Source organism: Ovis canadensis, chromosome 5, assembly GCF_042477335.2.
Source record: "Ovis canadensis isolate MfBH-ARS-UI-01 breed Bighorn chromosome 5, ARS-UI_OviCan_v2, whole genome shotgun sequence".
Classification (NCBI taxonomy): Eukaryota; Metazoa; Chordata; class Mammalia; order Artiodactyla; family Bovidae; genus Ovis; species Ovis canadensis.
The window spans coordinates 19,426,430-19,440,199 of record NC_091249.1 but is presented as its reverse complement, the minus strand read 5'-3'; the positions used below and the strand labels follow the sequence as shown (position 1 = coordinate 19,440,199).

General features: G+C 48.5%; 1 protein-coding gene and 1 pseudogene across 8 annotated transcripts in view; both read left to right on the top strand.

Moving 5' to 3' along the window:
- The window catches only part of PGPEP1 (pyroglutamyl-peptidase I), a 37,553-nt gene that overhangs the window by 12,177 nt on the left and 11,606 nt on the right, over positions 1–13,770 (top strand). For 5 of the 8 annotated variants that reach the window (XM_069590369.1, XM_069590371.1, XM_069590370.1 and 2 more), the window contains one exon: positions 10,483–10,599. In XM_069590369.1, coding sequence (XP_069446470.1) covers positions 10,483–10,599 — 117 coding nt within the window. Of the gene's footprint in view, positions 1–10,482; positions 10,615–13,770 lie in introns of all 8 variants that reach the window. The other 3 variants (XM_069590368.1, XM_069590373.1, XM_069590372.1) reach the window with 1 other exon arrangement.
- On the top strand, positions 4,979–5,460 carry LOC138440695 (putative coiled-coil-helix-coiled-coil-helix domain-containing protein CHCHD2P9, mitochondrial; annotated as a pseudogene).

Sequence of the window (13,770 nt, the reverse complement as noted above, 5' to 3'; positions counted from 1 at the left end):
AGGGCAATTGTGAAACTGAGCATGAAGCACACGTCTTTAATATAATGTATCTTACATTAAAGTTACCCTGTAACTCATGGGTATTGTCATCTAGTATTTGCGTGTGTGTGTGTGTGTGTGTGTGTGTGTGTGTACGAGTGCTCAGTCACTCATTCATGTCCGACTCTTTGTGACCCATGGACTGTAGCCCGCCAGGCTCCTCTGTCCTTGGAATTTCCCAGGCAAGAATACTGGAGGGGGCTGCCATTTCCTTCTCCAGGGGATCTTCCCAACCCAGGGATCGAACCCATAACTCTTGTGTCTCCTGCATTGGCAGGTGGATTCTTTACCACTGTGCCACCTGGGCACCTAGGGATAAGGCTAAATTTATTTAAGGGAAAAAGTTAAATGATTGAGCTTGAGGAAATATTAAGTAGTATTAGCTCCACTGGGGAAAAGGAACTGAATGTGGTGGACTGTCCAGCCCGAAGCTGGGGCAAAGGTGCGCTGTGCTCTGAACTCATGGCTTTCTGGGAAACTCACATTTCTTGCAAATGAAAAGTTTGTACATCCCCATTTCCTCTACACGTTCAAGATCCTGACAAAGGGACACAGTTCCTCATTTAAGGAAACCGAGGAGGACGCCACACTGGGTGCCTTCGCATGTCTGCCTCCTTCCTGTTGGAGGTGTGTGGAGGCCTTGGAAGCGGATATTTACTCTGTGGTGGGGGTTTGGTCACTCAGTCGTGTCTGACTCTGTGACCCCATCGCTCCTCTGTCTGTGGGATTTCCCAGGCAAGAATACTGGTGGGGGTTGCCATGCCCTCCTCCAGGGGTTCTTCCTGACCCAGGGATCAAACCTGGGTCCCCTGGGTTGCAGGTGGACTCTCTACTAACTGGGCCACCAGGGAAGCCCATTTACTATGTAGATTTTATTTTGTTTTGTTGATTTGTTCGGCCATGCTGTGCGGCATGTGGGATCTTATGGGATCCTCGCCCCCTTGCAGCAGAAGCTCAGAGTCTTAGCCACTGGACAGCCAGGGAAGTCCCATCCTGTGTAGATTTTAGATTTTTCCATTGCGATTGAGAGAAAAAGCAGGAAGGAATCCCAGAAAGTTCTGGAGGATTTATGATTGGAATCTAATAGTTCCCAGCTTTCAACAAATGAAGTACAGTTAGTAAAGAGCCCAATTCGAAATCTCCAACGTGGAGAGTCCGTTGCGCAGGGAACAGCTCAGACCACAGGGAATCATTAGCTAAGATCCCACAGTCAGGGAAAGAGGCCTGATGGAAGCTGTTTGTCTTCCTGATAACAAGTGCCTGAGAGTCCTTGGTGTCGGCGCTGCAGCAGGTGCCTTTAGCGTCCCTGCTCAGTAAGGTGGCTGATACAGACTGTAGCTTCCAGCTTTTTCTTTTTCAAACTGCAATAAAATTTACAGAACATAAAATTTGCCCTTTGAACCATTTGTAGGTGTACAAATCAGTGGCACTAAGTACATTCACGCTGTTGTGTAGCCATCCTTACCATGGGTTTTCCAGGTTGCGCTACTGGTAAAGAACCTGCCTGCCAATGCAGGACACTCCAGAGATGCAGGTTTGGTCTTCCCTGGTTCAGAAAAGATCCCCTGGAGGAGGAAATGGTACCCCACTCCAGTATCCTTGCCTGGGAGATCGATCGGCAGAGGAGCCTGGCCGGCTACAGTCCATGGGGTCACAAGAGTCAGACACGACCTAGCACCACACCATCACCACCATTCATCTCCAGAACTTTTTCATCTTCACGACTGAAACCCCACACTGAACACTAATTCCCCACCTTCCCCTCTCCCCAGTCTCTGACACCCGTCATTGTAAATGCTTTCTGTCTCTATGAATCTGACTGCTCTGTGCACGCTCAGTCGCTTCAGTCATGCCTGACTCTTTGCAACCCCATGAACTGTACTACCTATGAAATTCTCCAGGAAAGAATACTGGGGTGGGTTTCCATTTCCTACTCCAGGGGATCTTCCTAATCCAGGGATTGACCCCAGGTCTCCCTCACTGCAGGCAGATTCTTTACCATCTGAGCCACCTGGGAAGCCCTAGGTGGCTCAGATGGTAATAGGGACCTCATATAAGTGAAATCATTCAGTTTTTGTCCTTTTGTGTCTGGCTTCTTTCACTCAGCATATTTTTTTCTTTTTCTTCTTTCTGGCCATGCCCCATGGCATGTGGGATCCTTATTCCCTGGCCAGGGATCCTTATTCCTGGAAGCAAGGAATCTTAGCCCCTGGACCACCATAGGAGTCCCTGATTTTTTTTTTTTTTAAAGGAAACACATTCATGTTTTAAAATATAATTTAACATGTTTTGAGCCCTTTTCAGCACCAGGCCTTTCACATGTATTGTTTTATTATTTTTTCCCCCTATGATATGGGCGCCACTGTTCATCCATTTCCAGATGAGGAAACTAAAGCACACAGTGTGAGCGCCTTGCCTGGAGTCGCCCAGCCAGGAAGTAGGGGGAGAACAAACCCGGTCCCCTGGCCCTAGAGGCTCTGCCCCAACTCCCACCCTGCACCATCTGTGCAGTGAAGAGCTGCTTTTTTCCCCTTTCTTAAAAACAAATTGAGATGAACTTACACAATATAAAATTAACCCTTTTAAAGTATACAAATCAGGGGCACTTATTACATTCACCATGCTGTCCAACCACCGCCTCTAATTCCAGGGTGTTTTTTATCATCCAGAGAGGGAATCCTGTCCCCACTGGCAGTCATTCCCCATCCCTAGGCCCCAGGCCCCTGGCCACCACCGATCTGCTTTCTGTCTCTGTGGATTTGCCTGCTCTGGACATTTCGTGTAAGTGGAATCACTTAACATGTGACCTTTTGCGTCTAACTTCTTTCACACAGCATGATGTGTTCGGAGTTCACCCACGTTTCAGCTTGTGTCCCTGTTTTCTTCCTTTTCGTGGCTCAGTAAAATTCCACTGTGTGGGTGGGCTGTTTTGTTTATGTCCTTTCATCCACCGATGAACACGCAGGCTGTGTCTGCCTTTCAGCTGTTGTGAACAGTGAGGCTACTTTTATTTTATTTTATTAATATTTATTTCTTTAGCTCTGCCAAGTCTCAGTTGTGGCCCATGGGGTCTAGATCTAGTTCCTGATCAAGGATCACATTCGGGCCCCACTGCGCTGGGAGTGCAGAGTCTTAGCCACTGGACCACCAGGGAAGTCCTGAGGCTACTTAAAAGAATGTTTATTTATTCTTAATTGGAGGATAATTGCTTTACAATATTGTGTTGGTTTCTGCCATATGTCAGCACGGATCATCCATAGGTATACATCTGTCCCCTCCCTCTTGAACCTCCCTTCAACCTCCCACCCCCTCCCACCCCTCTAGACTGTCCCAGAGCGCTGGGTTGAGCTCTCCGAATCGCGCAGCAAATCCCCGCTGGCCATCTGTTCTACATACAGTAATGTGTGTGTTTCCATGCTCCTTTCTCAGTTCGTCCCACCCTCTCCTTCCCCCGCTGTGTCCACAAGTCTGTTCTCCGTGTCTGCGTCTCCATTGCTGCCCTGCAGGTAGGTTCATCAGTACCGTCTTTCTAGATTATGGAATATATACACATCAATAAATGGTATTTGTCTTTCTCTTGCTGACTTACCTCACTCTGTATAATGGGCTCAAGGTTCATCTGCCTCATTAGAACTGACTTGGATGTGCTCCTTTTAGGGCTGAGCGGTACCCCGCTGTGTGTATGCACCGCAGCTTCTTTGTCCATTCACCTGTCGATGGGCATCGAGGCTGCTTCTGTGTCCTCGCTGTTGTAAATAGTGCAGCAGTGAGCGCTGGGGTACGTGTGTCTTTGTCAAGTATGGTTTCCTCAGGATTTATGACCAGTTGTGGGATTTCTGGGTCATATGGATAAGGCTACTTTTAGATGTAAGAAAGGATAAAAAGGAAAGAAGGGTCTTAGCCAACACCAAGTCCAAACCCATTTACAGTTAAGGAAAGCAAGGCACCCTCAGGGGCGTCAAGTACTTGCCTAGGCTCGGCTAGTTCTGTGTTTGTTCTCAGCCCATGCTTGAGCTGCTCACTTGTTCAGCTGACATTCATCAGCGTCTAATGTGTATGCATCCTGGGATGTGGCTGGGACATTGACCTGTGGGGTTGAGAGAGCATGTAAAGCGGGCTGGGCTTCCAGAAGGTCTTGGGAGGCTGAGACATAGGGCCAGAAGTCAACTGACTCCTCAAAGAGGGGGACAAAGCATTTTACGCAGAAGGACCAGCCAGTGCAAAGCCCCTGAGGCAGGAGTGAGTCTGTATTGGGGAAATGGAACAGAAGGCAGAGGAGGGCAGCATCCAGGCCCCCAGGGCATCGTGGGCCATAGTGGGGAGTTAAGAGTTTCATTCCGAGTGCGGCAGGAGTCACAGCAGGGAAGAAGCAGGAAAGGCTGTGAGATGATTTTATTTTATTTTTTTTAAATATTAATTTATTTGGCCAAGCCGGGTCCTAGCTGCAGCACATGAGATCTTGCGCTGTGGCATGGGAACGCTCAGCTGTGCGATGTGGGATCTAGTTCCCTGACCAGGGATCAAACCTGGATCCCTTGCATTGGGATCACGGAATCTTAGCCACCAGATCACCAGGGAAGTCTCATGATGTGATTTTAGATTCTGCCTTGGGTTGGGAGGATCCCCTGGAGAAGGGAATGGCAACCCACTCCAGTATTCTTGCCTGGAGAATTCCATATACAAGGGAGGGCCAACTCAGGAGAGGAGATGAGATTTGGTTTCCAATCAACCTGCCAAACAAAACGTGTGCTGCGCTGTGCTTCTTCCTCTCATTCCTTAAGGACGATGGGTGTGCGTGCGTGCCAAGTCGCTCAGTCTTGTCCAACTCCGCGACCCCGTGGGCTGGACGATGGGTGTGCGTGCGTGCCAAGTCGCTCAGTCATGTCTGACTCTGCGACCCTGTGGACTGTAGTCCACCAGACTCCTCTGTCCATGCGGTTCTCCAGGCAAGAATACTAGAGTGGGCTTAGCAGTGCAGTCAAGATGCCTCGTGGAAGCCGAGGCCACACTTCCTGCACGGCCCCTCCTGCCAGCCTCAGATGAGAGCAGTGCCCAAGCCAGTGCCCGCAGCTCAGCCACCAGCAGCAGCTCCCCCACCTGCCACTGGCCTCCCTGCTGCTGCTCCCCAGCAGTCAGGCCTGATGGCCCAGCTGGCAACCGCTGCTGCCAGCGCGGCTGTGGCTTCTGGGTCACACCATCACGGGGGGGCTTCAGGGGAGGAAGCAGTGCTGAGCCCTCAAGGCCTGAATCACTTACCAGAAGGCTCAGGGAACCCAGCTGGCACAGCTGCAGCAGAATGGCCCCTGCTTCTGTGAGGTGAAACAGTGTTTAGAGTGTGCCCAGAGCCAGGGTGACCTTAAACTTTGCGAGGATTTCATCAAGGCGCTGAAGCAGTGCAGATTGGCCAACGGATTAGCTTAATCAAGAAGGGCCAACTGAAGACATGAAAAATCACCTCTCATGACCATGTTGATTTAGCAATTTAAGTAAAATTAATAGTGAAGTATGAAGTGTGAGACCGCCCGTTAAACTTCTCCTTAATCATTAATAGCTTTTGTGCTTCAGGATTACAGCGGAAGAGGGCTTTGTCACTATATAGAAGTTCATTGAGATGGCCTTGAGTTTGGGTTTGGGCAGAAGAAGCAGTTGTGGCCTCTTAAACGTGCTTTTCTGCTGTTATTGTTTGTGAACTAATTAGAATAAAGTGATTTTCTTTCTAAAAAAAAATACTAGAGTGGATTGCCATGCCCTCCTCCAGGGAATCCTCCCAACCCAGGGATCAAACCTTGGTCTCCCTCATTACAGGCAGATTCTTTACCATCTGAGACACCAGGGAAGCCCAAACAAAACTTGGGTGTATCCAGTAAGCCTCAAGCAAAGTGGTCTGTAATGTCTTTTTTTGCTTTTTTGCCCACACCGAGCAGCATGTGGAATCTTAGTTCCTGAACCAAAGATTGAACCCGAGCCCCCTTCAGTGGAAGCACAGGGTTTTAACCCCTGGAAAGTGAAGTTGCTCAGTCGTGTCCGACTCTTTGCGACCCCATGGACTGTAGCCCACCAGGCTCCTCCGTCCATGGGATTTTCCAGGCAAGAATACTGGAGTGGGGTGCCATTTCCTTCTCCAGGAGATCTTCCCCACCCAGGGATTGAACCCGGGTCTCCCACACTATAGGCAGATGCTTTACCGTCTGAGCCACCAGGGAAGTCCTTTAACCCCTGAACCTCCAGGGAAGTCCCAAATCTTGTTATTTTTAATGTATGGCCATTCAGAATAATCGCCCTGGGCATGCAGTGTGCAGAAACAGGGTGAATGTTGATAAAATCATGGGAATGGGAAGAGGGAGCACAGAGCTAAAACTTCCAGCTCTTCTCAGGGGTTCGATGGTGTAAAAAACAGTATGGTCAGGTAGAGATCGTGGCGGTGTGCCAGGAGCACCAGGCCTGTCTCATCTCTGGATCTGCAAACCTTTAAGGAAAGTCCCCCCTGATTCCCATCTCCACAGACCGGAGAGTTGAGAGGAGAAGGGAGCATGAAGAATAAAAATATTAGTGACCGAGAAAAATGATTGTGCAAGAAATCACATATTTTACAAAGTTTTTTCTTCAGTGTGTTGTAAAATAGATTTCACATAAAATATAACCGCCTTGCCCCCCAGCCATTGACCCACCAGTGTCGGCAGCTCACCGTGCACAAGTTTGCATTCTGCCCTCGTCTCTCCGGCTGTGGAATTTCTTGGGGGCCCCCTCCTGGTCTTACACGTCACTGGGCTTGGCAAGAGCGTTGGGGTCCTAGTTGCTGGTGTTGGCATTTGAGGCCCCCCGCCACCACCCTCCAGATGTCCTTGTCTCCAGGTGACCTTGACACACCCTCTTTGGGGAGCAATTTGGAATTTTCTATCAATGAGGGGGAGCTTCCCAGGTGATGCTAGTGGTACTGTAAAAGAACCTGCCTGTCAATGCAGGAGACATAAGAGACGGTTTGATTCTTAGGTTGGGAGGATCCCTAGAGGAGGGCATGGCAAGCCACTCCAGGATTCTTGCCTGGAGGATCCCATGGACAGAGGAGCCTGGCGGGCTACAGTCTATGGGGTCTCAAAGAGTCGGACACGACTGAAGTGACTTAGCACACAGCTCATCAGTGAGGAGAGACCCGCCTTTCCTGGACGCTCTCTAGAGCAACTGCAGTCAACGGGGCACAGAGTTGGAATAGTGTGGGTAGCAAGGTCAAGGGGACTGAGAAGAGATCCTGCAGCCGCTGCAGGAGATGCAAGAACTCACCTCTGGGGACTTCCCCTAGTGCTCCTGGAGCTGTTCACCTCTGACTGGGGCTTGAACCCATGCGCCGCAACTTGAATCAGGCCAGAACTCACGGTCTTACAACTGAGATCACAGCACCTGGTTTAAGGACTTAATGAAGCTCAGGTTCTTGAGGTCTCATGGCAGAAAGAATTCAGTGAGAGACGAAGTGAGGCAAGAAGTAGATTTATTAGTGTAGGATGCTTGGAAGAGATGCAAGCGGGCAAGCGAGGGAGCTCTGCCCTGAGGATTAACTGGGCTACAATTTTTTAGCCAGAGGAAAGGGGGCGGGGAAGACTGTCTCCCTCGAGTAGATGTGAGGCTTACATCACTAGCTCTTCCTTCATTTCGGGCAGAAGAATATCTGACCCTCTGAGGTCAACTCAGAATATTGTGATGCTTGTTCAAATCGGGGGAAGGGTGGTGGGGTTCTCCAGGCGGCACTCAGTCAGTTCAGTCTCTCAGGGGAAGGGTGGTGGGGTTCTCCAGGCGGCACTCAGTCAGTTCCATCGCTCAGAATGTCAGGTCTCCCTGTCCATCACCAACTCCCAGGTGGCGCTAGTGGTAAAGAACCCGCCTACCAATGCCTGAGACTCCTGAGACACGCGAGACACGCGTTCAGTCCCTGGGTAAGGAAAATTCCCTGGAGGAGGAAATAGCAACCTGCTTTGATAGTCTTGCCTGGAAAATTCCATGGGCAGAGGAGCCTGGCGGGCTACAGTCCATGGGGTCACAGAGTCAGACGTGACTGAGCATATATACATACATAAAAGGGTGGTGACATTTTTCTTCCACCTAATGGCCTGGGGCATATCTCATGCTTTTATTTTTGGCTTTATAGTTAAGCATGCTGTTTCATTCCACGACATTCCAATAGCTTACATGAGTGATCATTAACTTACAGTAATCTCCCCAAAGTTCCTAGGTTTCCCTCTCTACTCTCTGTCCATAGCCCCCTTCTGGAACTTCCACAGTCACCTGCGTAACTATCCTATTCTGTCCCTGCAAGTCCAGTGGTTAGGACTCCACAGTTTCACTGCCAGGGGACTGGGTTCGATTCCTGGTGGGGGAACTAAGATCCTAGAAGCCATGTGGCATGGCAAAAAAAAAAAAACCCAAAACCCATAAAAACTCACCTCTAGTGAATCCCACAAGTGTTAGGTACCCAACTCTTTGTGACACTTTGGACCACAGCCCACCAGGCTCCTCTGTCCATGGAATTCTCCAGGCAAGAATATTGGAGTGGGTTGCCATCAACTTCTCCAGGAAAATTTCCTGGGTCTGCTGTGCACTGGGCCTTGTGCCGGTCTGGGGGAAGAAGCCCAGTCATGAGCACTGCCACACTGAGAATCTGAAGAAAACACCTGTTTCCCCAGAAAAGTACCCCTGTGGTGATCCATCAATAGCCCTGTTTTCCAGATATTTATATCCAAGCCTGTGTGCTCAGTCAATGCCCGACTCTCTGCAACCCCATGGACTGGAGCCCACCAGGCTCCTCTGTCTGTGGGATTCTCCAGGCAAGGATACTGGAGTGGGTTGCCATTTCCTCCTCCAGGAGATCTTCCTGACCCAGGGATCGAAACTGCATCTCTTGTGCCTTCTGAATTGGCAGGCAGGTGGATTCTTTACCACTGAGCTACCTGGAAAGCCCCGTTTATTTATGTAAATATGTATATATAATATATGTATATCCATACATGTATCTATGCATATAGATTTTTTCCATTATAGGTTGTTACGAGATATTGATTATAGTTTCCCGTGCTATACAGTAGGTCCTTATTGTTTGCCTGTTTAATATATAATAGTTCATGTATGTTAATGCCAAACTCCTAATTTATCTTTTTCCTTGACCCCCCACCCCCTTTGGTAACCATAAGCTTTTATCTATGTCTGTGAGTCTGTTTCTGTTTTGTAAATAAGTTCGTTTGTGTCATTTTTTTAGCATCCAGGTAAGTCATAAGGATAATATCCTCCGTCCATGGGATTTTCCAGGCAAGAGTACTGGAGTGGGGTGCCATTGCCTTCTCCGAATATCACTTATATCATACAATATTTGTGTTTCTCTGTCTGGCTTACTTCACTTAACGTTATAATCTCTAGGTCCCTCTACATTGCTGCGAATGACGTTATTTCATTCTTTTTTATGGCTGACTAGTATTCCATCTATATACATATATATAACACACATCTTCTTTATCCGTTCACCTGTTGATAGATATTTAGATTGCTTCTATGTCTTAGCTATTGTGAATAGTGCTGCTATGAACACTGGGGTCATCACAGCCCATTTTTGTTTATAATCCATGATGTTCTTGCACCTCTTCATTCCTGAGATGGTTAGAGACTGTAATGAGTTGGGTCCATCTGTAAATATGTTGGACCCTGCTATGTACCATGCACCAAGATCATAAATAATTCTTAACAGGTATAACAAAGGAAGACCATAATAACAAAGAGCAAAAATAATAGTAGTGATGGTAGCCAGTATTATTTGAGCGCTTATAATATGCTAAGCATTGCAGCATTGCTTGAAACTCTTGAGTGTGAATTAGTTCCTTCAATTATTACAACTACCTTGTGAAGAAAATACATCACTATCCCCATTTTACAGACGGGAGAACTGAGTCAAAGAGAGGTCAGGTGACTTCCCCAAGGTCACACGTGTGCTCAGTTACTCAGTCCTGTCTGACTCTTCACGACCCCATGGACTGTAGCCTGCTACGCTCCTCTGACCATGGGATTCTCCAGGCAAGAATACTGGAGTGGGTTGCCATGCCCTACGCCAGGGGATCTTCCCGACCCGGGGATTGAACCTGGGTCTCTTGAGTCTCCTGCATTGGCAGGCAGGTTCTTTACCAGTAATACCACCTGGGAAGTCCAAGGTCACACAGGAAGGGTTCAAATCCAGGAGCCTAGCTTCAGAGGCCACAGCACCATGCTGCCGCCCATGGAGATGCTGAGAGAATGGGTGGAGAAGGGGCTGAGGGAGGAGCTTTGGGGTGGATGAGCGCGGGTACCTTCCTGTTCTGCCGTGAGTCAGGAGCCCTGCTTTTTTCTGAGGACAGATCAGCTTATCCCCAGAGATTGTGTTATCCCTGCAGCCTGGACCTAAGACCACAGCATTTCCTCTGCTTTTGCTTTCAGGAGCTGGAGAAACTAGGGCTTGGGGACAGCGTGGATCTACATGTGTATGAGATTCCAGTGGAGTATCAGACAGTCCAGAGGCTCATCCCTGCCCTGTGGGAGAAGCACAGTCCACAGGTGAGTGGGGCACAGGTGAGTGGGGCACAGGTGAGTGGGGCACAGGTGAGTGGGGCACAGGTGAGTGGGGGAAAGGCAGGCGCTTCCCTATCAGGATCTGCAGGTGGTTGGCCCAGGATGGATGGTTCGTGTGGCTTTGTTCCTGCTCTGATCATGTGGTTGACACCACAGTCTTATCCCCCCAGGTGCCACACTTTTCTGGGTTACCCTTGGAGGTGAGAGAGGAAAGCAAACATCTGGAACTTCACAGAGGCTGATTCTGTCCCACTAGAGCTCTGTATCAGTCACAACATGTTTCATTATAAGTGGCAGTTTAAACACACCTCGACCCAGCTTGAGCATCAGCGTCTGCATGCTTCAGGTATAGCCTGATCCAGGTGCCCACCCAATGTCATCAGCCTCCTCTCTTGACCACTCATCTTTGCCTTGCACTTCGCTTGTGTTTTGGCAATAATAGGTGGCTGCTACTCAGCCCCTCAGCAAAAAGAGAACACCTGTCTTCCAAATAATTCCCCAAAGTCTATACCTGATTCTCATTGGCCAGCTTGGGTCACGGTCCAGTCCCTGAGCCAATCACGATTGGCTGGGGAAGAAGGAACGCTGTGATTTGTGAAGCCTGGATCCCACATGCCCACTCTGGTGGCCAGGGGTGGTGTCACCTTTCTCCAAACCTCCTAGAATGTGCAGGAGTCGGGAGAGAGGGTGGTGTTTCACAAAGGGAGAATGGCTGTGGGAGGGAGCTGTGGTTTTTAACCGCATGTGACAGATTGGAGGCCGGACAGGCAGGGATCACACCCTCCTACCAGAGGTAGCTGTGGCCCAGCCAAGACCCTGGGCACAAACTGCGTAGGAACTTGGCTGGTATCTCTGACAAGTGAGGTCCCAGTCTCCTATGGGGGCCCCAGTTTTCCACTCTAGCCTATTATTTCATATTCTCCAGGGTTGGCTAGAGGCATCTTCCTTTTTAAGGAGCCCTCTCATTGCCCCTCAAGTGGAATTTGCCTGTTTTTACAGAGGGGGACCTGGAGGCTTAGCGAGAATTGGCTGAAGTTTCTTTGAATGAGCTTTTTCCTCTACTGTGTCTATGCAGCCCTGCCTATTCTAGTTAAAAAGAAAACCTCATGCATGAAAATGTTTTTAGGAAACTTCTCACTGTACAGAATGGCTTCCACATGCCTCAGTTTCCTTCTGTGACAGGTGGAAATAATAATAGTCAAGATGCAACCCAGCACAGATCAAAAATATTAAAAAAAAAAATTCCAGGGAATTTCCTGGTAATCCAGTGGTTAGGACTCTATGCTTCCACACCCTGGGTTCCATCCCTGGTTGAGGAACTAAGATCCTACAGGCAGTGCAGAAAAAAGAATTCCTGAGAGTTCCAAAAAGCAAAATTTGTATTGCCTTGAGTGGGAAGCTATTTATTGACATAGTGTTTACATTCTGGTAGGTATTATACGTAATCTGGAGGTGATGTCATGTATACAGAAAGATATGAGTAGGTTATGCAAATACTAGGCCATTTTAGATAAGGAACTCGAGCACCCCCAGATTTTGGTATCCAAGGGAGGAGAGGAGACCTGGAAGCTATCACCGATAGATACCAAGCCAAGGGGTGACTGTAGTACTGAAATTCTACCACCCAGTTCAGTGTGTGCAGGGGATTATCTGCACACCATGAGATTCCTGGACAGCAGCTGGGAGTCCTACAGCTCAGCTCAGTTCTCACACCCCAGGACTGCCCTGGCTCTCTAGTGGTTAAGATTCCGCCCTTCCACCGCAGGGGGTGTGGGTTAGAGTCCTGGTTAGGGAACTGATCCCATGTGCCTTGGGTGTGGCCAAAAATATAAAAAATAAAAAGAATCAAATTCCACAGGTTAAGGACTGCCCGTCAGATTCCAATCTTTTTTTTTTTTAATTGAAGTACAGTTGATTGACAATGTTGTGTTAATTTCTGCTGTATAGCAAAGTGATTCAGTTATACACACACACGCATACACACACTTCTTTGTAAAGCTATTTTCCATTGTGGTTTATTACAGAATATTGAATATAGACCTTGTTGTTTATCCATTTTATATAGAATAGTTTGCAGATGGCAGTCTTAACTCTAGGTTGTTACCCGTGCTTCTGTCCAGTTGACTTTAAATCAGATCCCTTCTTTGGGTTCAGTTAACTTTGCTGAAGTAGCTCACTACTCAGGAACCCGTTTACTCACTGGATTACCAGTTTATCATGAGAGCACGGAACTCAGGAATAACCACTCAGATGAGAGATGCTCAGGGCAAAGCATGAGGGGAGGAGTGCAGAGCTTCCACGCCCTCTCTGAGTGCCCCACTCTCCTCAAGTCTTCGTCTGTTCGCTAATTTAGAAGCTCTCCCAACCCTGTTGTTTAAGGGTTTTATGGAGGCTTCATGACATAGGCATGACTGATTAATTGTTTAGCCACTGACGTCTGGACTCTCCGTCCGGGGCCTCTCCCGTCCTCTGAGGTCGGGGGGACAGGGTTGGAGTTGAAAGTTCAGTGCTCTAATCATGTGGCTGGTTCCCCTGGCAACTAGCCCCCCTTCTAAGGTGCTCTCCAGACGTTATCTCACTGGACTTCCTGATGGCTCAGTGGATAGGACTCTGCCTGCCCGTGCAGGGACACGGGTTCGATCCTTGGTCCAGGAAGATTTCACAGGCTGCAGAGCAACTAATTTCGTGCACACAAGCACTGAGGACCGTGCACCTAGAGCCTGTGCTCCACAAGAGAAGCCTCTGCAGTGAGAAGCGGGAGCGCCGCAACCAGACGGAAGCCCCCGCCCTCTGCAATTAGAGAAAAGGCCCACAGCGGTGAAGACCCAGTGCAACCAGAAACAAATTTTAAAAATAAACTTTTTAATTACCTCATTAACAAAACAGGGATTTCCTTGGCAGTCCAGCGGTTAAGATTTTGCACTTCCCTTGCATGAGGCATGGGTTTGATCCCTGGTCAGGAAACTAAGATCTCGATGCCACACGACCCCCCAAAAAACACAGCAGGACACCTTTATTGCTTTCATCCCTTAGGGAACTCTAGGGGTTTTAAGAGCTCTGTGCCTGAATAGTGGACTAAGAACAAATAAATGTTTCTTTTTCTAAGATTTTTTTTTTGGATGTAGACCATTTCTAAAAGCTTTATTGAATTTGTAA